Raw genomic sequence first — 21886 nt, 5'->3', positions numbered from 1 at the left:
AAAAGAGACATAAACATATAACGTGGTTCGGTCAACTGACCTACGTCCACGGCGGAAATAAGCAATCCACTATAATAAAAGAGAGTACAAAATATCGAGAGAACAACCTTACGAAGAGGCAAACACAAGTGACACACTAACACTTGCCCCGTAAAGTTCTCCCCCTAAACACGACTCTCAAATCCCATATGGCTACATTGTGGATGCTACTGAATGAGAAGGACGGATCTTCAATTTATGGAACTCCAAACTTTTTCCTACAAGAAAAGGGACTAGCTAAATATGGAAGAATTATATTTTCCTTCTAGGAAAAGAAAAACCCAATTATGGTAAATATGTGGTCCTTTCCTTCATGAGATAGGAAACCAATTATGGTAAAAAAATCTGGACAAACACCTAACACGATGGATGGTTGGGATGGTCGGGATACCTGATTCGAGCCTTGAAAATGGAGAATTTCTTGCAGGGAATGCGGCATGAATCCTGATTTCGGGATAGTCAGCTACGAATTCTAGATGGTTAATAGGTCAATTCGCTCTAACACTAAATGAATTGTTTTTAAAGCAAATTTGCCGATGAAAAAAGCAATGCCACATATGTGTATTGTTCTTGTATTGAAGAGTTTGACTTTCTGGTGTTATGACTTATGACCATGTTTCAACTTTCAAGTATAAAATAGTCCCACATATAACATCATTCGTGATTAACTATTTAGCCTGTCTTTTTCCACCTGCAATGTATTACGTCCTTTGGAAGAAAACCCACAAAAAAATTATTCACATTGGTCTAATAACTAACATCCTTGGACCTAGTAATATATCACAAAATTTCACAAGGAATACTTCATAAATCATAATCGATGTAACAAACTGCTTTCTTGAGAATGACATTAATTCATATTGTATCCACATAGTTTTTTTGTATTCAAATTCTGTCGACTTTCAGTGAGATGCTTCAAAAATATTTCTTTCTTTTTTTTTTTTTTTTTTTGTGTTGGGTTTAACCATCCAGTATCCGCAACCGACTATGGAGATAAATGAAGCAAAGCAGCACAAATTAGCCGTATTTCTTTGTGAGAATTAGCATCTGGAATGACATGGCTAGCACTATCAGAAAGTTAATCATAGTCGTTCTAATTCCTTACCTATGTCCTATACTCATACATCAAGTTTGTTTAGCAACAGACACCATATCAATGAATGAACAAGTTGTAGATGGTCAAACTATAGTTTCAGCAGGAGGTATCTTTGAGCTTGGATTCTTCAGTCCTAATGGATCCCAAGGGCGATATGTAGGAATATGGTACAAAGGATTACCAACTGAAAAAGTTGCATGGGTTGCAAACCGTGAAAGACCATTAATTGGATCAAATGGAGTTCTTATGATTGAAAGTGATGGCAATTTGGTCCTTGTAGATCATGATAAAAATAGTATGCCAGTGGTCTGGTCTACACAACTTAGTTTAACATCCAACAACACCATTATTAAGGCTGTACTCACTGATGAGGGGAATCTTGTTCTTCGGGAGAACAAGTTGAATGAATCAGTAGTGTTATGGGAGAGCTTCAATCATCCATCTGACGCCCTCTTGCCTCGTATGAAGATAGGTCTGAATACTAGAACAGGGGAACAAATAATTGTTACATCTTGGAAAGATGATACAAATCCATCATTGGGAAGTTTTACCATCGCACTGTTGGATCCTCAGGAACTTGTACAAGTCATTGTTTTAAATGGCTCGTTGAAGCATTTTCGATCAGGACAGTGGAATCGGGGAAGTTTCATAGGAGTGCCTAGCATGACTAAAGACTACAGCAATGGCTTTCAACTACTTACTGATAATAAAGGGGAGACAGTTTATTTTTCTTATGGTATACTCAATTACTCTTCTCCAATATTGATATACTTAGATTCCTCGGGAGCGATAATTCAGATGGATTGGGATGCAGAAAATAATAAATGGTTAAAGATGCAGGTAGTACCTAAAGGTCAATGTGACTTGTATAACACATGTGGGCCTTTTGGTAGTTGCAAGAATAATGATTCACCAATATGCAAATGTTTCAAGGGTTATGAACCAAAGTCTATGAGTGAATGGAACAAGGGGAATTGGATTAGTGGTTGTGTTCGGAGAGCAAAATTCCAGTGTGAGGAGACAAGTCCAAATTCTGATGATGATGAGAGAAAGAGGGATGTATTTTTACCAGTTTCAGGAATGAAACTACCAGATTTCTCACATTACCTACTTACTTGGGATAAAATGGAATGCCAAGATTCTTGCTTGAAGAATTGTTCTTGTTTGGCATATGCTTATGTGGATGGAATAGGCTGCATGATTTGGGGAAAAGATCTGATTGATCTCCAAGAGTTCTCCCATGGTGGAGAGAAACTATACATTCGGCTGGCACATTCCCAACTTGGTAAATACACCAATCTTCTCTATAAACATCTCATTCTATTAATCCTTGAACGAAATTTTCAATTCAATTTGGATTTGGTTTGTCTTCTTTTTTTTCCTCTCTATCTTTTCTATGAACACGGAATACGGTGGTCAAGACCCAAATTAATTATCTACTTCTTAGGAGGTGTGATAGAGGTTTATGCACGAATTGCAAGGTCATCCCGAGTGAGAATTGACTCAACATAGGCTAATGGTTATGGACTTGGCGATCATGCGTACAAGGAAAAAGAGGGTTGTGTCTGGTCTATCTAGGATCAGGTGGGATGCCTTGACTAAGGACAAAGCTCAGGAGTTGGGGGAGAAGTTATTGGTTATGGGGGCCTAGAGGAACAGTGGAGATGCGAGATGTATGTGGACCATGACATCAAACTGTATTAGAGAAGTTGCGAGAGAGGTGTTAGGGGTCTCGAAGGATTTCTCTAGTGGCCGCAAAGGAGACTGATGGTGGATTGAAGAGGTCCAAGGCAAAGAAAGCCAAGAAAGCAGCGTATTTGAAGCTAGTAGAGAGCATAGACGAGGAGGAGAAGAGGATCCAACAGAGAGTGGTATAAGAAGTCTAAGAATGAGGCGAAGTTAGCGGTTACAGCGGCTAAGACTGCGGCGTTTGGACGTTTGTATGAAGAGCTTGGGAGAAAGCCACGAATAAGAAGCTGTATAGGTATAGGCTGGCCAAAGTGAGAGAAATGAATGCCCGTGATCTGGATCAAGTGAAGTGCATTAAAGACGAGGGGGGTAGATTTCTGATGGATGAGGCACATATTAGGCGGAGGTGGCAGTCATACTTCCATAACTTGGATGAAAGGGGGATAGGAACATTTTGCTGGGTGATTTGGAGCACTCCGGGAGTCAACGAGACTTTGGGTACTGTAGGCGCATAAGAGTGGGGGAGGCCAAGAGGGCGATGCGTAGGATGAGCAAGGATAGAGCAACCAGGCCAAACGAAATCCCGGTAGAATTCTGGAAAAGTGCAGGTAAGGCAGGCTTGGAATGATTCTCTAGGTAGTTTAACGTCATTTTTAGGACGAAGAAGATACCTAGAGTGGAGGTGGAATATGATGATTCCGTTGTACAAGAACAAGGGTGATATCCACAATTACAACAACTATAGGAGTATCAAGTTGCTAAGTCATACGAAGAAAGTTTGGGAGAGGGTGATGGAAGGGAGGGTGAGGAGGAGTGTATTTATTTTCGAGAACTAGTTCGGTTTCATGTCGGGTTGTTCGATTACGGAAGCCATTCATCTGGTGAGGAGAATGGTGGAGCAGTACAGGATAATGAAGAAGGACTTGCATATGGTGTTTATTGACTTAGAGAAAGTAGGATAAAGTATCGAGAGAGGTTCTATGGAGGTGCTTAGAGGCTAAAAGTGTGCATGTAGCCTACATTAGGGTGATTAAGGACATGTATGATGGAGCTAAGACACAAGCGAGGACAGCGGGAGGAGACTCAGAACACTCCCCGATTGTGATGAGGTTGCATCAGGGATCAGCCCTTAGCCCATTTTTGTTTTCTTTGGCGATGAATGTGTTGACGCGATACATTCAAGCGGAGGTATCATGGTGTATGTTATTTGCAGATGATGAGCTCTGATTTACAAGATACAGGTGGCATTAAGGAAAGGCCGGAGGTTTAGAGATAGACTCTTGAGTCTAAAGGCTTCAAGCGGAGCAGGACCAAGACGGAGTACTTGGAGTGCAAGTTTAGCGAAGTTACCCAGGAAGCGGACATAGATTTGAGGCTTGATACACAAGTCATCCCCAGGAGAGAAAGTTTCAAGTACCTTGGGTCTATAATACAAGGTAATAGGGAGATTGATGAGGATGTCACTCATCGTACCGGTGCAGGATGGATGAAGTGGAGGCTCGCTTCCGAAATCTTGTGTGATAAGAATGTGCCACCAAAACTTAAAGGTAAGTTCTACAAGGTAGTGGTTAGACCGACTATGTTGTATGGGGCAGAGTGTTGGCTGGTCAAGAACTCTCATGTCCAGAAGATAAAAGTAGTTGAAATGAGGATATTAAGGTGGATGTGTGGGCACACCAGGTTAGATAAGATTAAGAATGAATTTATTCGGGATAAGGTGGGAGTGGCCCCGTGGAGGATATGATGCGAGAGGCGAGGTTGAGATGGTTCGGGCATGTTAAGAGGAGAAGCATAGAAGCCCCAGTTAGAAGGTGTGAGAGGTTAACCTTGGTGGGTATCAAGAAAGAGATAGGCCTAGGAAGTCTTGGGGAGAGGTGACTAGGCGGGATATGGCACAGCTCGAGCTTACTGAGGACATGACCCTTGATAGGAGGGTATGAAGGTCGAGGATTAGGGTAGAAGATTAGTAGGTAGCCGAGCATTTCCTTTGTCTTCCTCAGTTCGATAGCATTAGTGTTAGTATGATATCTTTTTATTCATAGATTGCTATTACTACCTAGCTTTTAACAGTTATCTTGGCTTCGGTTTTCTTTTTATCTTGTTGTTGTTCGTACTTGTTGTCATTCTTTTTAATCCTCTCTTTAGCCGAGGGTCTATCGGAAATAGCCTCTCTGCCTTCCAAGGTAGGAGTAAGGTTGCGTACATCTTACTCTCCCCAGACCCCACTTATGGGAACTCACTGGTTTTTTTTTTTTTTTTTGTTGTTGTTGTTTTCTATGAACACGAAGGTTAGTACTATGCCTATGTTATCCATCTCTAATCATTTGATGGATTCACATTCTAGATTTTTTTAAATGATAATGATGTATGGGCCAACTTGCGCACACCTAAACTATTTCACCAGGTACCTGCAAACTCTCACCAGCACAGATATCAGGAAATTATGCTCACCAAAGCTTAGATAAATGGGAAAAAATCACCTAGTAGTTTTTTTCCTCTACTGGAATTTGAACCTGAGACATCATGTTTTGTTGCATCACATTTAGGCTTCATGTTTTATTTTTATTTTTTATATCGAGTTGCCTTTTGTTATGCAGATAAGGGGAGGCAAATGGGAGCCCGTATTGCAATTATTGTTTCAGCAACAGTAGGCCTAATTCTTATTGGTTGCACTCTATATATATTGAAGATCAGAAAAACTGGTAAAACGCATTCAAGTATTACAGATCTTAAGCGATTCAGAGGCACAACTTTTTGCTACCTTTTGGAGACAATTTTTAATTTTTACTAGCTTTGATCAGGCATTGGGAGTTTAATCCCTTCTTGCAGAGGAAGGATAGCTTCAAAACACACTTCAGCAGCAAATTTGCTTCATAAAAGTTTTACTCAAGGTAGCAGTTCAGAGTTACCAGTTTTCAGCTTCAAGTGCATAGAAACTGCTACTAAAAACTTTTGCCCTCGGAATAAACTTGGAGAGGGGGGATTTGGACCTGTTTACAAGGTATCATGTGCGTGTTTTAATCATCCTTCAGCAGAAAAAAACATATTTGCTTATAAGTTGAAGTCATGTGTGATTCATATATAGGGGGTATTACCAAATGGACAAGAGGTTGCTATAAAAAGACTTTCGAGGAGCTCAGGACAAGGCATAGAGGAGTTCAAAAATGAGGTTACACTAATTTCCAGACTTCAACACAGAAACTTAGTCAAATTGATGGGCTTTTGCATTCATGGGGAGGAAAAGTTGCTCATCTATGAATACATGTCCAACAGAAGCTTAGATGTTTTCATCTTCGGTGAGCTAATTAAGAAGAGTAATAGTTTTCTTGATGAATGATGGTTACTGAGTTGAGAATCCAAAGCAACAAAATTTCTGTCATTAATTTGTGTGCTTGGCAGGATCAAGATCTGATGATAAGGCGGCGTTGAGCTGGAATCAACGATATAGCATCATTGAAGGGATTGCTAGAGGGCTTCTTTATCTGCATCGTGATTCACGACTAAAAGTCATTCACAGAGATCTCAAGGCAAGCAATATTCTCTTAGATGAAGATATGAATCCCAAAATCTCAGATTTTGGAATGGCTAGGATTTTTGGAGGGAAGCAAACTATAGCAAATACCAACAGGATTGCTGGTACCTAGTAAGTATTGTTCATCGCAGTGAAATTCATCTGAACTAAATTGTACTTCCCCCACACCATGGTCGTGTCTTAATTATATATATTTATGTACCAAATGTCATGACCTGAAAGAGTATTAAGTTTCCGTGCTCCAATGCAGTGGTTACATGTCCCCTGAATATGCAATACAAGGAATGTTTTCTGAGAAGTCGGATGTCTTCAGCTTTGGTGTCATATTGTTAGAGATTATTAGCAGTAAAAGAAACAACAGCTTTTCTCACTCCAAAGACTCTCTCAACCTCCTGGAACATGTAAAAAAACTGGAAGGATATTTCATTTTCTCATATTTAAATATTCTTCTATTCCATACTACTAGTTCACTTGACAGAACTAATTAAAAGTGAAACATCAATGAATTTAGGCATGGCAACTTTGGAATGAAGGGAAGATACTGGATTTACCGGATCCAAGGGTGGCCGGTTCACTTGAAACAACACAAGTTGTTAGATGCATCGTTGTGGGCTTGCTTTGTGTGCAAGAACATGCAAATGATAGGCCAAATACAGCTACAATTGTTTCCACGCTCTGCAATGACACAATTCTTCCTTCGCCTAAGCGACCTGCATATAGCAAAGACGGAAGCGCTGATGATTCAAATTTTTCACCTTGCTCCAGAAATTCTTTTTCTATTTCGAATGTTGAAGGACGTTAACTTTAATATATCTGCTAACTGCTAAGCTTCTTTATCTGTTTGGGACCCTCACTGTGATTACCATCCTTGTCCTTGTCCAAGTTTGAATCCTAATTTTTTTAGACCGTAGGCTGTGACCAATCTCCCAGAATGTGGTCATTTATGTTTGTGGGAAAATGCATTTGATGTCAGTTTCTTCTAGTGATTTTTATATCCAAGGATCACATGGCGTATTCCTTGGTGATGGTCTTGTCCAATTGTGAAGAACAATCAAGGTGTAAGTAGTTTGCAGCTTCCAGTTTGATATTTATTGGAGTTGCCTGTTTGGCTATTCTATTGCCATGATGTTGGTTAATTGCATATCTTGAATGTCGACTGACTGACGCAAATTCATATAAAGAAATCTAGGGCAATGAGAGATTAAAAAGAAAGATAATATAAACATAGGCTGAAAAAGAAAGTAATCAACTATTAAATTTTAGGTCTTTTGATTATTTTCCTCCTATCGAGAACTATAGGGGAGGGATTATCGGCATCCTTTTTTTGGTTAAGTCAATGATTTCATTAATTTTATGTCAAGATGGTGTCAAAGGAATGCAGAATGAGGGTGTATGAACTCCAGTTGTGTTTCAAAAGATGAATCTTATCTTTACACCAAACGTATAGATGAAACAAAAAAGATATTTTTATAGATAGGTTCCAGTCATGAAGATAGCACTATAGCCTTACTGACTAATGTGACCAATTTATTCTGGAGAACGTATCATTAAGACAAGAAAATAAGACCACTTGTTAGCAGGTAATAGCTGTAACTTACAGAAAGTTAAGCAAGGATTTTGGTAGTGTAGACGTTCAAAATTCTTCAAGATAATCAGTTAGAGTGGTTCATCACTTCGAGCAGGATTTTGAAGCTATATTTGTGTCCACAACTTGTCTGTTAAATATTAAAATAAGACTCAGAACCTTGCGAGCCGTATTGTTCCTTTGTCATGCATCAAGAAATTGTGTTGAACGAAAATAACATTTGAACCCTCTTAAAGCCAACACTCAAGGAACTATCCTTCAGGACAGGTCTTCAGCCAACCAATGGGAGAACTTCATCATAGATTCTCAGTATCAGAGCTTGTCTAGTGTACATTTCATGGGTTTAAGCGTGGACTGGTGACATTTTAAATGAAGCATAAGAAAGCATCCAGTTCGCCAAGAGGGAAAAAACACCCAGTTCCGCCAAAAGGATCACTAGGATAGCTCTGCTTGAGTCTATCTAACATAGATTCTTGGGTCTTCGATTACTCTTGAGATGAAGATAAAATGGACTCAAGCTGATCACTATCCCTTACAGATCCTATATCAAAAAAATAGCCTTCATCTTTCATTAATGCAGTCAAATCTTTCAAAAGTACATGAATTTCACCAGCACGCGGATGAAATTTATCCCCTGCAACAAACATATTTGTTTTCTGCCCCACTATAATCCAACTGCAGCCAGGGGGCTTCCTCACTCCTTTCTCTTTCATTTCCTTCCTTAAGGAGTTAACCCCACACCAATTGCCTGATGAAGCATATATATTAGATAGCAGTACGTATGAAGAAGAATTTTGGGGTTCCAACTCAATAAGCTTTTCAGCAGCCTTCTGCCCCCTTATATCATCCCCATGGATTTTGCAAGCACCAAGGTAAGCAGACCAAATCATTGCATCTGGTTCAAAATCTAATCTCTCAATAAACTCCTCTGCCTCTTTGAGATTACCCCAACGACCAAGCAGATCAACCATGCAGGCACAGTGATCTACTCGTGGCCGAACATCATAGCGGCTAGTCATATCCTTGAAGATTTGACGACCCTCAGATACCATTCCTGCATGGCTACAAGCAGTGAGAACCCCAAGGAATGTGATATCATCAGGCTTCACAGATGCTCTCTTCATTTCTTCAAAGATTTTCAGTGCATCTTCCGCAAAACCATTTTTTGCAAAGCCAACTATCATAGAATTCCAAGAGATAACGTCTTTTTTGCTCACCATTTCACTAAATACTTGCACTGAACTTTTAACATCCCCACATTTAGCATACATATCTATTAGGGAGCTAGCGGTCAATTCATATGTGTCAAAACCAGTATGGAAAATGAGAGAGTGGATTTTCCTGCCATCCTGCATAGAAGCCAAGGTCGAACATGCTTTTAGGACACTAGCAAAAGTTGCCTGGTCTGGCATGACATTAAACTTGCGCATTTCCTGATAACCAAGCAAAGCTTCCTCACAGCAGTCATTCTGAATATTGCCAGATATCATAGCAGTCCATTGAACTGGGCTCTTTAGTTTTGTAAACTCTGAGAAAAGCAATCTCGCATCTTCTAATCTTCCGGAGTTATAATACATGCCTATCAAAGAGATTGCCAAGAATTCATCGTCATATGAAAACCCAAGCTTTAAAATGAAAGAGTGCAGTTGCCTCCCAAGCATGTAAACCTGGCCACTACATGCATCAAGAATACTAGCAAATGTCACCTCTGAAGGTCTTAGTCCTTCAACAAGCATATTCTGGAATAAATGCACCGCGTAATTAATATTTGTCTGAGCATAACCAGAAATTAAAGCATTAGTTGACACCACGCTTCGATCAGGAAGGCAAAAGAAAACCTCACTGGCAGAAGTTACATTACCACACTTGCAATACAGGTCAACAAGGGAACTTCCAGCAAAAAGGCCACTTTCTAGGCCATATTTCACCAGCAGGGAATGAACTTGTTTCCCTTTATTGAGATCTTGTATATTGGCACAGGCACTGAGTACGCTAGCCAAACATGCCTCATCAGGAACAACTCCCTCCAATACCATTTTTTGGAACATGATAAAAGCCTCTTCTTCTTCTTCTTGCTGAACATATCCAACTATTATCGCATTCCAAGAAATATTATCTCGAGTTAGCATTTGCTCAAACTGTCGCCTGGCATCACCTAGAGCACCACATTTGGCATACATGTCTATTACAGCATTTCCGACAAATAAATTAGATGCAAATTTATTCTTAATGATAATAGAATGAAGCTGCTGCCCCATTTCCACATCTTCCAAACAAGCACATGCACTCAGTATGCTAGTGTAAGTATATTCATCGGTATCAAAACTAGAAAGTCTCATATTCCTGAATAACTTGACAACTTCACAAGCACTGCCGTTCTGTGCATAACCTGCAAGCAATGCGTTCCACAACACTTCATTTTTCTCTCCCAAGCTGTTAAATACTTCACTTGCAGCTTCCATCTTTTGACATTTGGCATACATATTAATCAAAGAACTACCTACGTAGACGTTGGATTCTAATCCCTGCTTAACTGCCAAAGCATGAACCTGTAAGCCAAGGGACAGATTTGCTACGCTTGCAATTGCACTGAAAACACTTCCCAAGGTAGAACGTGTGGGTCGAATGCTAGCTTTAATCATGTCCTGGAAAAACTGTATAGCTTCCACCTCTTTCCCTCCCTTGGCATGCCCTGAAATCATCACATTCCATGCCACAACATTCGGACTAGCCATCTGCGAAAACAACTGATGAGCGTCATCAAGCCTTCCTAATCCCACACACGCATTTATGATGGTCACGGATGCCACTTGATCCGGCACACACCCTCGTTCCTGCATCTCCTCAAAAACTTCCATCGCTTTTTCAGGTAAACCTACTTTTACATAAGCAGAAATCATTGCAGTCCAAGAAACATTGTCCGGCTCCACCACCCCATCAAAGATCCTCCGAGCATCGATCAAATAACCACATTTTGCATACATATCAATAAGAGAACCTTCAGTGAAGGAATCAAACTCAAACCCTGTTTTCATCACACTACAATGCACTTGTTTCCCAAGCTCAACATCCACTAGCCTAGCACATGCGGATAAAACAATAGCATAACTAAACTGATTCGGCCACACACCAATATTCCACATTGACCCAAAAGCTTCTACGACATTCTCTAACAACCCATGTCTCGAATACATCAACAAAATCGAATTCCAAGCCATGCTATCCTTGTTTTCGAGCCCAAAAAATGATTTCTCAGCCGAAACCATGTCTCCACATTTGGCGTATAAATCCACAATGGCATTCCCCAGATGATCTTGTGATGCAATCCCATGTTTCAGGCTTTGCACATGGATGGTTTTGCAAGCTTTCGATGCACGTGCTGCTTTCTGGGGCAATTCGTCGAGCACATGGCGGGACTGAAGTTTTTTGCATTCCTGGTGGCATATTTTCAGGAGATTGTTGTAAAGAAGAATATTTGGAGATGATAGGGGGTTTGGGTTTTCAATTCGGGGCTGTGTCGCCGAGAATTTGCAACGGCTATGGAGAAGCAGAGAATGTTTTCTGAGAGGGAAAAGCTTAAGAGAGGTTCTGTGACGCATCGACTCGGTTACGAGTCGGACAGAAATTCGTTTGGGCCGTTTTGGCGGGTTAATATGTATAGAGAAAGTCTTACTACAATAATTACCAGGTCACTTCCCAATTTACTATTACTACAGATAATTTATCTGTAATCAGTTTTACATAATTTGATAGTAATGACAATATCAAAAAAGTTAAAACTCTTCTTTAACTTTTTGTCTCGCACACAATGAAATTCTCCTATATTAAGTTCTAAGCTTTTACATAATTTGATAAGAGTAATCCCCGAGCAGCACTTGTTCTTGCTGATAAGGACAAATAATATTAATAAAAGATTGATTTTAGTGAACACTAGAGGATGTAGGGTACGGGAAGAACTGCACCTCAAAAAGTATGGTGTAGACGGTCTAATCTAAATGCATACATTAATGGCCAGTACTACGGCTCTAACCCGTAACCTATAGGTTACACGAAAATAAATTTACCATCGCACTAAGTCTCTCTTTCGTTTCAGTGAACACACTAAAACAAGTTTTGTACGATTACTCCATAGGAGATAAAAAATGATGAGCTGAAGTCTTAATTAAATTTCAACGACCATATTTGGTGAGCATTTGAAGCATCCGTCTTTATTATGAGCCGTGGCCAAAAAATTTGGATCTCTGTTGTTACGTGTTTTCCTTCAGGGTCATGGTAATTGGTATTTCCAGCAAGTCAACAGTAACACCATTATTGTTCCACCTACCGTTTGATTTAATTCATTCTAAATAGCATATTTTATTTGAATTTGGAATGAAAGAAGCAGATTGGTTCTTTATTCTACAGAATGTTTTTTTAAAGTTACTTATCTGAAAATTGTGTACGGGTAAAATCAGGGATAATGCCTACCCCGATTCCCCGATGAAAGAACATAGGGGAAACGCGGATCCACGAGATTGTAATCGGGGCCAGAGACACATCGTATCGAGACCCGGGAAGGATGGACGATATATCCGATATCGGACACGGTAAAGCAACGCACCTCGGACCAAGTATAACTTCTAGACCTGGGGAGACGCGGTGGACAGTTATGCACAACTGATAGGGGGCCGTAATAGTCTCCCTCGATCGGGCATTACGGCGTGAATCTCGTTCAGAATCAACTATGGACCAATAATTTCGGGAAAAGAAGATTTTTACCTTTTTAGACTTGTACTAGGACTGAAATTCTCCTATTATATAAAGGAAAAGTTTTTCTTCGATCTGACACATTGTAACACGCAATCCAAATAAAAGTTTACTTTTACTTTCTAGCTATTGTTAAGAACTTTGCTCACTTGATCTGTTCTTCATTCACGACTGGGCTCGAACCAAGGGTGCAATCGAGGACGAGGTCACTGTTCAATTGATAAAGGGTAAAAAATGCATGTTTTGAGTGTGTTTGTATTTTATTTCGTGTGTGAGTTGCCGGAGTTCATATCGCTTTTAAAGTGAAAATATGCTCATTACGTATTTTTTATGTGTAGGAACAAACTTGCGCGGAAAAGGATCAAATGGGAGAAAATTGGTGAAAAAAAGAGCTGAAGAGAAAAGTCCCAGGCAACGAAGCGAGGTTCACCTCGCTAGACCGGGACCAAAGCAGAGAAATCAGGAAAGTCCCGGACAGTGAAGTGAGGATCACTTCGCCAGACCGGGACCGGAGCAGAAAAACTCAGCTTTTCCAATCCGAATTAGGAGAAGCCAATTCGGCCTAACTCAACCCAAAACCGTATAAATATGAAAGTTAGCCACTTTTTGGAGGGAGAGAAGACTTTGGAGAGGCAAGAACACACTTGGAGCAAGGAGAATAATTCAACTTCACGGTTTTTCCTCTTTCTTCCTAATTTTCCATTGTTATGAATTTCAATCTTGTATTTGTGCAAACAACTATGAGTAGCTAAATTCTCATCTAGGGTTTGATGGAACCTATTGAAGGATAATATTTTCACTATGTTTAATATAAATTTGCCCTTTATTTTTCTCTATTTGTTCAACAATATTATTATTGTTGTTAGTTGAAGGGCCCTCAATTGACTGTGCCTATTTAGTGTGTACTTCTCGAGAGAGAGTACGTATTTAGGTAGTTGTTGAACAATACCACTCCTAACGTATTTGAGAGATCAATACGGAGGGTTTAAAGGCGGGATTAGAGATAACGAAGCATTGGTACAATTGTAGTGAGCGGTGAATTAGTGTCAGCTAGCGTAGTTCGAGAGAATACGTCTAGTAAATTGTGGTAGTTGCTCGAGAGAGAGCTACACACTCAAAGTACTCACGATCGGTAGAGAATACTTGGGTGAATTTATAGAAAACATAGCGGGAGAGATTCCGACAATAGAGAAAATCAAAACCTTAGACCTTTCCAATCTTGTCTACACCATTTGCTTTGTTAGTAATAAAATTACAGCTTTTTAATTACCTTGCTTTTAGTTAATAAACAATCAACTTATTATTCAATATTTTTGAAGGTTGATTACTTGAATTCTTGCGAAACTAGTGGTTGTAATTAGTAGGTTAATTCCCTGTAGGATTCGACTCGAGACTTGTAAATCGAATTATATATGCAACATTCGCTAGACCTCTTAGGAGGCATAGTTGGGCGTGATCAAATTTTGGCGCCGTTGCCGGGGAATCAACAGTGTTATTAATTACGACTAGAAGAATAGCTAGGATTCGTAGTTTAGTCAGCTTTCTAGACTTGAAATTCATTATATTGAAACTCTAACGTCTGTAGTCTTGTGTGTTACAGGTGCATGCCTAGAAACTCCTCAAGAACTGGTGAATTGTACGAAGCATTACCGAACCCTGAAAAAGCTTTCAGGACACTAAATCGAGCAAACAAGAAAGACAAACGACAACAGAACTCAACAGAACAATCGAACTAGACATGGGGGACGTCAATGACAATCAAAACAACATAAACAATGCGAATGGCCCGAAAATCAGGGTGTGGCACCTCTTGTGCCAAAGTAGCCTTGTATGATTGGGCACAACCCACCACTGAAAATCTGGAAACCGCAATTGCAGTCCCTCAGATACAAGCTGAATCATTTCAAATCACAAACAACATGCTACATTTATTGCAGAACAAGGGATTGTTCTCGGGGTCCATTCTCAGTGAAGGGAGAGGCTCAGAATTGTCTCAATTCACTCCCCATAAACTCGATCACTACTTGGGAGGAATTAGTCAAGCAGTTTTTGGAATAAATTCTACCCACCCAATAAGACTGTCAAGCAAGTTGATGAGATATTGAGCTTTAGGCAGAAACCAGCTAAAACATTGCAAGAGATGTGGGAGAGATTCAAAGGGATACTGGTTAAGTGTCCACACCATGGTATTCCAGATCAGATGTTGGGACAGAGGTTTTACATGGGGTTGGCAGACAGCTTGAAAGCCAATGTTGATGCTTCAGCAGATGGAGCATTTTTTAGCAAATCATTCAGAGAGTGTAAGGTTCTGCTTGATAAAATGGCTCGAAACTCAGGATGGATGACAAGAGACACTGCAATCACCCATGTAGTTCACTCAGTAGCGCTGGACCCGAACAACTCTATAGCCGAGAATATGGCCACTCTGATGACTCAAATGAGTATCCTCACCAAGAAGATTGATGAATCAGGCCAGAAGTAGGTACACATTGTTGATACGAATCATGGAGGATTATGCACACCATGCATTAACCAACCATATGTGTGCTTGTCAGCGGTGAAAGTGACGGCCAGAACTACCAAGAGAAATCGAACTATGTGAGCAACTTTGGGGGCCAAATACAAGGTGGGAAGAATTGGGACAACAGAATCAGCAGTATAGACCAGCACAGCAGCAGTACAACAATAACAATAATAATCTCAGAGCTATACGACCACAAGGTCATGCTGTACCGTATCAAAGGCAACAGGGATACAATCAGCAGAATCAACAGTTAGGTTATCAACAACCTCAACAACAACATATAGAGAGACAAGATGATGGGTTTTTCGAAATTAAAGGAATACTACAATAGCTCATTGGGTCCAGCGGGAAGATGGAAGAAAAGGTCCACTAACTACAAGAAAAGGTAGTATCAGATGACACAACTATCAAGGGCATTGAGGTTCAATTAGGGAAGATATCCATGGCTCTTAATAATCGTCCTCCAAGACATTACCTGCGGACACACACGTCAATCCAAAAGAGCAGGGCCCGAAGTAGTTGATCGCTGTAGGTCTGAGAAATGGTAGAGATCTTGATCTAGAGCAAGAAATTGCTCGAGAAAGCCAACCAACTGAAACACTTGTGCTAGTACCACTTGAGATAGATGAGTCAATTGATTTAACTGAGGTAACAGTGCAACAGGCCCAAGAGGAAACCAGCAAAGAAAAAGAGGTGGAAAAGGAGACTGAGCAAGTGCAAGAGAAGGTATCAGAAAAAGTGTCTGAGAAGGATTCAACTCAAGTCACAGGAATGAAGCAACCTCCAACACCCTTCGCACAGAGGTTGGCTAAATATCAGAAAGATGAGCAGCACAAAAAATTCATGGCGATGTTGAAGCGAATTCAGGTGAACATTCCTCTGATAGATGTTTTGCGAGAGATGCCAGGTTTATGCAAAAATGATGAAGGACTTGATGTCTCGCAAGTTTGATTTTCAAGACCTGGCCACTGTAACATTAACCTAGACTTGTAGTGATGTGGTGACAAGACCAGTAGCTGAAAAGTTATCTGACCCGTGAAGTTTCACAATTCCATGCGCCATAGGCAGCTATGCTTTTGCTAAAACATTGTGTGATTTTGGGGGAGAGCATAAACTTGATTCCATTGTCTATATATAAAAGGTTAGGCATTGGAAGAGCAAGGTCCACATCCATGTTACTATAGCTAGCTGACCGGACGGTGAAAAAGCCATCAGGTATACTTGATGATGTACTTGTGCAAGTTGGAAAGTTTGTGTTCCCGATAGATTTTGTCATTCTGGACTGCCAGGTTGACGAGGAGATTCCCATAATGGGAAGGCCTTTCTTGGCCACAAGGAGAGCTCTGATTGATTGTGAAACTAGGAGCTAAAGATGAGACTGAACGATGAAGAAATAACGTTCAATGTGCAGAAGTCTATGCAGCGACCAGTGAGTTTGCTAACTGCTCTTTGATTGAAGTCGTGGATGTGATTCTGGAGGAGGAAGGTGAGGCATTGAATGCAAAAGACCCTCTAGTAGCCTTCCTGATGAACTTATAAGAGGTAGATGGCGAGGACTTGGCGGAATGGGTTTTGGCCCTTGAAGGCCAAGGGTACTAGAAAAGAGAGCTCGAATTCGAGACTTTACACTTAGAAGAAAGAAAGACCCCTCCAGCTAAGCCATCAATTAAAGAGCCACCACAGTTGGAGCTAAATCCTTTACCGTCTCACCTCAGGTATGCTTTCTTAGGACCTAGTTCGACATTACCTGTTATTATCTCATCTAGTTTGTTAGATGTGCAGGTAGAACAACTTTTGCAGGTTCTGAAGGAGTGCCAGACTGCAATTGGGTGGACCATTGCAGACATAAAGGGTATCAACCCAACATTTTGTATGCATAAGATTCTACTGGAAGATGGGCACAAACCTTCCAGAGAACATCAAAGAAGGCTGAACCCCAACATGAAAGAAGTGGTGAAGAACGAAGTGATCAAGTGGTTAGATGCGAGAATAATCTTCCCCGTCTCTGACAGCAACTAGGTCAGCCCAGTTTAGTGTGGGCCAAAGAAGGGTGGAATGACTTTATTGCAAAATGAGAACGACGAGTTGATCTCCACAAGAACAGTCACGGGATGGCGAATCTGCATTGATTACAGAAGATTGAACAAGGCCACCCGAAAAGATCACTTTCTGCAGCCATTCATTGATCAGATGCTAGATAGATTGGCGGGGAGGTCCCACTTTTGCTTCCTGGATGGATACTCGGGGTATAACCAGACCTCTATTGCCCCGGAGGATAGAGAGAAAACGTCGTTCACCTGTCCGTATAGCATATATGCCTTTCGGAGAATGCCGTTTGGCCTATGAAATGCACCCGCCACATTCCAAAGGTCCATGATGGCCATCTTCACAGATATGGTAGAGGATATAATAGAGGTTTTCATGGATGACTTCTGAGTGGTGGGGAACTCATTTGATGATTGCCTTATGAACTTGAAAAGAGTATTGAAGAGGTGTATGGAGACTAATCTGGTATTGAACTGGGAAAAATGCCATTTCATGGTACAGGAAGGTATAGTCTTGGGACACCTAGTGTCAAGTAAGGGCATTGAGGTGGACCGTGCTAAGGTTGATGTAATTGAGAAGTTACCTCCACCCACTTCCGTCAAGGCCATAAGAAGTTTCCTTGGTCACGCTGGCTTCTACAGGTGGTTTATTAAAGATTTTCTAAAATTGCTAACCCTTTATGTAAATTGCTTGAAAAAGATCACCCCCTTTATTTTTTTTTATGACTGCAGGGTAGCTTTTGAGGAATTCAAAAAGAGGCTGCTGCCGCACCAATCATAGTGGCACCTGACTCGGCGCAACCTTTTGAGTTGATGTGTGATGCAAGCGACTATGTTGTGGGAGCAGTTCTTGGGCAGCGAAAAGATAAAGTCATGCATCCAATCTACTATGCAAGTAGAACCTTGAGTGGTGCCCAACTTAATTACACAGTGATCGAGAAGGAGATGCTAGCAGTGGCGTTCACATTTGACAAATTCAGGTCATACTTATTACCTGATAGGCTCGAAAGTAATTGTTTATACCGACCATGTTGTTCTCAGGTACCTAATTGAGAAGAAGGAGTCAAAGCCACACCTGATTCGATGGGTGCTGCTGCGGCAAGAATTTGACTTAGAAATCCGTGACCGAAAGGGAACGGAGAACCAAGTGGCTGATCACTTGTCTAGGCTGGAAGGAGCAGAGATGAAGGTTGAGGTGGAAGAGATTGTGGAGACTTTCCCGGATGAACAACTGTTGGCTACGAGCCTTGAGGTAGCGCCATGGTATGCAGACATTGCAAACTACCTGGTGAGCGGTATTGTCCCATATGACCTCACCTCTGTTCAAAAGAAAATGTTCTTTCATGATTGCCGCACGTATTATTGGGATGAGCCTTATCTGTTCAGGATTTGTATTGATAACATGATCCGGAGATGTATCCCCGAGACAGACCAATTTTCTGTTTTGCAGGCTTGTCACGCATCCTCATATGGTGGCCATCTCGGGGGAGTAAGGATAGCTGCAAAAGTTTTGAAGTCGGGCATCTACTGGCCGACATTGTTCAAAGATGCACATCTTTGGGTGAAGGGTTGTGATGAATGCCAATGGACCGGGAATATTTCTTGTCGACATGAGACGCATATGAACCCAATACAGGAGGTGGTGGAAGTATTTGATGTATGGCGAATCGATTTCATGGGGCCTTTTGTCAGCTCATATGGCAACAAGTATATATTTGTAGCTGTGGACTATGTGTCAAAATGGGTGGAAGCTGTGGCACTCCCTAAAATGATGCAAAGGGAGTCATTGGTTTTTTGAGAAAGAATATATTCACCCGGTTTGGCACTCCAAGGGCAATAATCAGTGATGGATGCACTCACTTCTGTAACCGAGCTTTCGCAAAGTTGTTAGAAAAATATGGTGTTCGCCACAAGGTTGCCACCCCATATCATCCACAAACAAGCGGGCAAGTGGAAGTGTTGAATAGAGAAATATAGAGTGTGTTGACAAAGACCGTGAATGCTACAAGAACGGATTGGGCGAAAAAGTTAGACGATGCACTCTGGGCCTATCGTACCGTTTTTAAAACTCCAATTGGCATGTCTCCATATAAACTGGTATTTGGGAAAGCGTGTCACTTTCTTGTGGAGTTGGAGCATAGAGCTTTGTGGGCATTGAGGCAGCTCAATCTCGACATGGAAATAACAGGTACAAGTAGAGTCACAGGTTGCACAAGCTTGACGAGTTCCGTTGTCATGCTTTTGAGAGTACAAGGCTATATAAGGAGAGAATAAAGATGATGCATGACAAAAATATTCTTGAGCGAAATTCTAAACTTGGAGACGTGGTATTGCTATATAATTCGAGATTAAAGTTGTTTCCGGGCAAGTGTAAATCTAGATGGTCGGTACTATTCAGAGTAGTGCAGGCGCTATCAAATGGAGCTGCAAAAATTGAGTCCGATGATGGGAAGAATAGGTTTAGAGTGAATGGGCAAAGGTTTAAACACTTCCTCGGAATGAGTGACGAAAAAGGAGAGAAAGATGTCATACAATTGAACGAACCTCAATATGCGAGTGAAGTATAACCGAAAAGTCTGCGTCATTCCGCGACGTTAAATCAGGTGCTTCGTGGGAGGCAACCCATTGTAATATTGTACTTCGTCGTGCCGCGATGTTAAATCAAGCGTTTGTTGGGAGGCAACCAATTTTCTTGTTTTCGTCTAGTTGTCATTGTCGTTTAGTCACAAAAAAAGAACGCGGGGGACGGCGAAGCAAAGCTAGCTTCGCGAGACCGAGACCGAGAATGTTGAGGAGAAAACTTCTGGGGACAGAAAAGTGTGTCACACTTCGAGACCGGGACCAAAAGAGAAAGAAAAAGAGAAGAAGGGATAGCAAAGTGCCCATGGCTTCGTGAGACCGGGACTGGCCATAACTGAACAGGTAAAGGGGCGCGTCTCCAGGTCGCGCGGTCCTGGTGCGACCCCAGGTAATATCTTAATTTTTTTCTTTTCTATTTTTCTATTTTCTAGTTAGTTTATAAAATTAAAAAAAAAACTCGCCCGTTCCCTTAGGTCATGACACTATTGGAAAATTGAACCAAATGAAGCTTAACAAAAGTTGTGCACATAAGTGTTCGATGATTTGTCCGAATGATTTTTTGGTGAGGTTTAGTGAAGTCTGAGTAGCTAACCTACCTTATTGGCAATACGAACATATTTTATGTGTGGGGTGGCCGTTGGGTGTCTTATGAACTTCAATTGTGCTCTTTCAAAGACAAGTATCATCCGCGGCCAACTTAGGCATAACTGAGGTGTGCCTTACTCACATATTGTTGAATTGTGCTAATTAACATGGAATAACTATCAAGTTACAGACTGATGCAGAGGGGCTCCAGACAGTTGATTTAAGTGCTACTGATGGCACTATTGCAGAGGAGCCAGGACTAGCCGCTGTGACCGAGGTTCACTGCCGGTCCTCACCTCGACCCGAGTGATTTTGAAGGAGTTTCTGACACCCACTCTACTTTTGATCTTGCTTATTTGTATTTCTGTGATATTGTGCAACTGAGGACAATGCACATTCTTAAGTATGGGGTGGGGTGTCTGGCTTTAATTTTTGTGGCATGTGCTTAATTGCTAGTGATACATTTTGAACTGCACGATCACTCTTATAGCCATTGTAGTTGTATAATTGTAGTAGTTTTTTTCGTAGTGGCTTAATCCCGAGTTTTTTTAAACCACAGTTCTTTCCCGAGGATGTCATTTTCTTGAACCGGGTAGATCTTTTTTTTTTTCAAACTTTGTAAAGAATTGTGGACTTTCTCTGAAGATGGATTACCTAGACAGTTTTCTTAAGGGATTAAAGTCTAAAGAAAAATACAAAAAGATTTTTTTTATTTCTCTTTTATTTTATTTTCTGGTTGAACTGACAATGGAATTGGAAGAAGCTTGAGCATTTGAATTAAGTACTTTCTTCATGATCTCTATAATTACATGCCTTGACAATATGTGTGGATTTCTTTTGGCACCGAGGCTCATCTCTAGACTTTTGTGATTAATTTCTGTATGCTAAAAGTTTATGATGGCTGTGCTAGTTGCTTTAACTCGAGTGTCAGGTCCGAGCCGTCCTAAGTGAGTCATGTGCATTGTGTGAGGTGAGACTTTAGTGTACTCTGTTCCATCCTTGTGAGTCTAGAACTTGCCATGTGTGTGAGTCAAGGCGAAATGATTAAGTGTTGTAAGTTTGAGAAGTGATATAGGCTTTCTTTGATTGACTAGTTTGCCTATTTGCCTACCAATGCTATATTATCTGTAGTCACCCCTTTTGAGCCTGCTGGCCTTTTCTTTGGAAACCACATTACAAGCCGAATCCCTTTTGTTCTTAATCAAATCTTGTTGGACCTTTACCACCGAAAGCACTTAAGCGGCTTGAAGAGTAAAGAAAGAGAGTGGGTAGCTTTTGAGTGGAACCATAGAAAGGCCGAAAAGGTGGACTTGTGTATAACAAAAAAAATACTAGCCAGAAATACCAAATTAAAGAGAGTGAAAAAAAATAATAACACCTCTCATATCTTTGTCTAGGCTAATGAGTATCTATATGTCGATGTGCATAATGAAGAAGGGCCTAAATGTGCATGGTTTCATGGCAA

General features: G+C 40.8%; 2 protein-coding genes across 2 annotated transcripts; one reads left to right on the top strand and one right to left on the bottom strand.

Annotated features, from left to right (window-relative positions):
- The first annotated feature begins 614 nt into the window (after positions 1-614).
- Positions 615-7476, top strand: LOC109211189 (G-type lectin S-receptor-like serine/threonine-protein kinase At1g11330). Its single transcript, XM_019374691.1, has 7 exons — positions 615-2420; positions 5422-5526; positions 5626-5825; positions 5910-6120; positions 6224-6467; positions 6607-6757; positions 6868-7476. Exons 1-7 carry the CDS (start codon positions 1097-1099, stop codon positions 7156-7158), a joined length of 2526 nt encoding a protein of 841 aa, XP_019230236.1. The 5' UTR covers positions 615-1096; the 3' UTR covers positions 7159-7476.
- Positions 6978-11748, bottom strand: LOC109211188 (pentatricopeptide repeat-containing protein At3g09040, mitochondrial). Its single transcript, XM_019374690.1, has 2 exons — positions 7955-11748; positions 6978-7066 (listed from the first exon to the last, which is right to left on the bottom strand). Exon 1 carries the CDS (start codon positions 11538-11540, stop codon positions 8427-8429), a length of 3114 nt encoding a protein of 1037 aa, XP_019230235.1. The 5' UTR covers positions 11541-11748; the 3' UTR covers positions 6978-7066; positions 7955-8426.
- Positions 11749-21886: the final 10138 nt, after the last annotated feature.

This window comes from Nicotiana attenuata, unplaced genomic scaffold (genome assembly GCF_001879085.1).
Source record: "Nicotiana attenuata strain UT unplaced genomic scaffold, NIATTr2, whole genome shotgun sequence".
In the NCBI taxonomy this organism is placed as follows: domain Eukaryota; kingdom Viridiplantae; phylum Streptophyta; class Magnoliopsida; order Solanales; family Solanaceae; genus Nicotiana; species Nicotiana attenuata.
The sequence above is the reverse complement of the archived record's forward strand: the minus strand, read 5'-3'. Positions and strand labels throughout refer to the sequence as shown.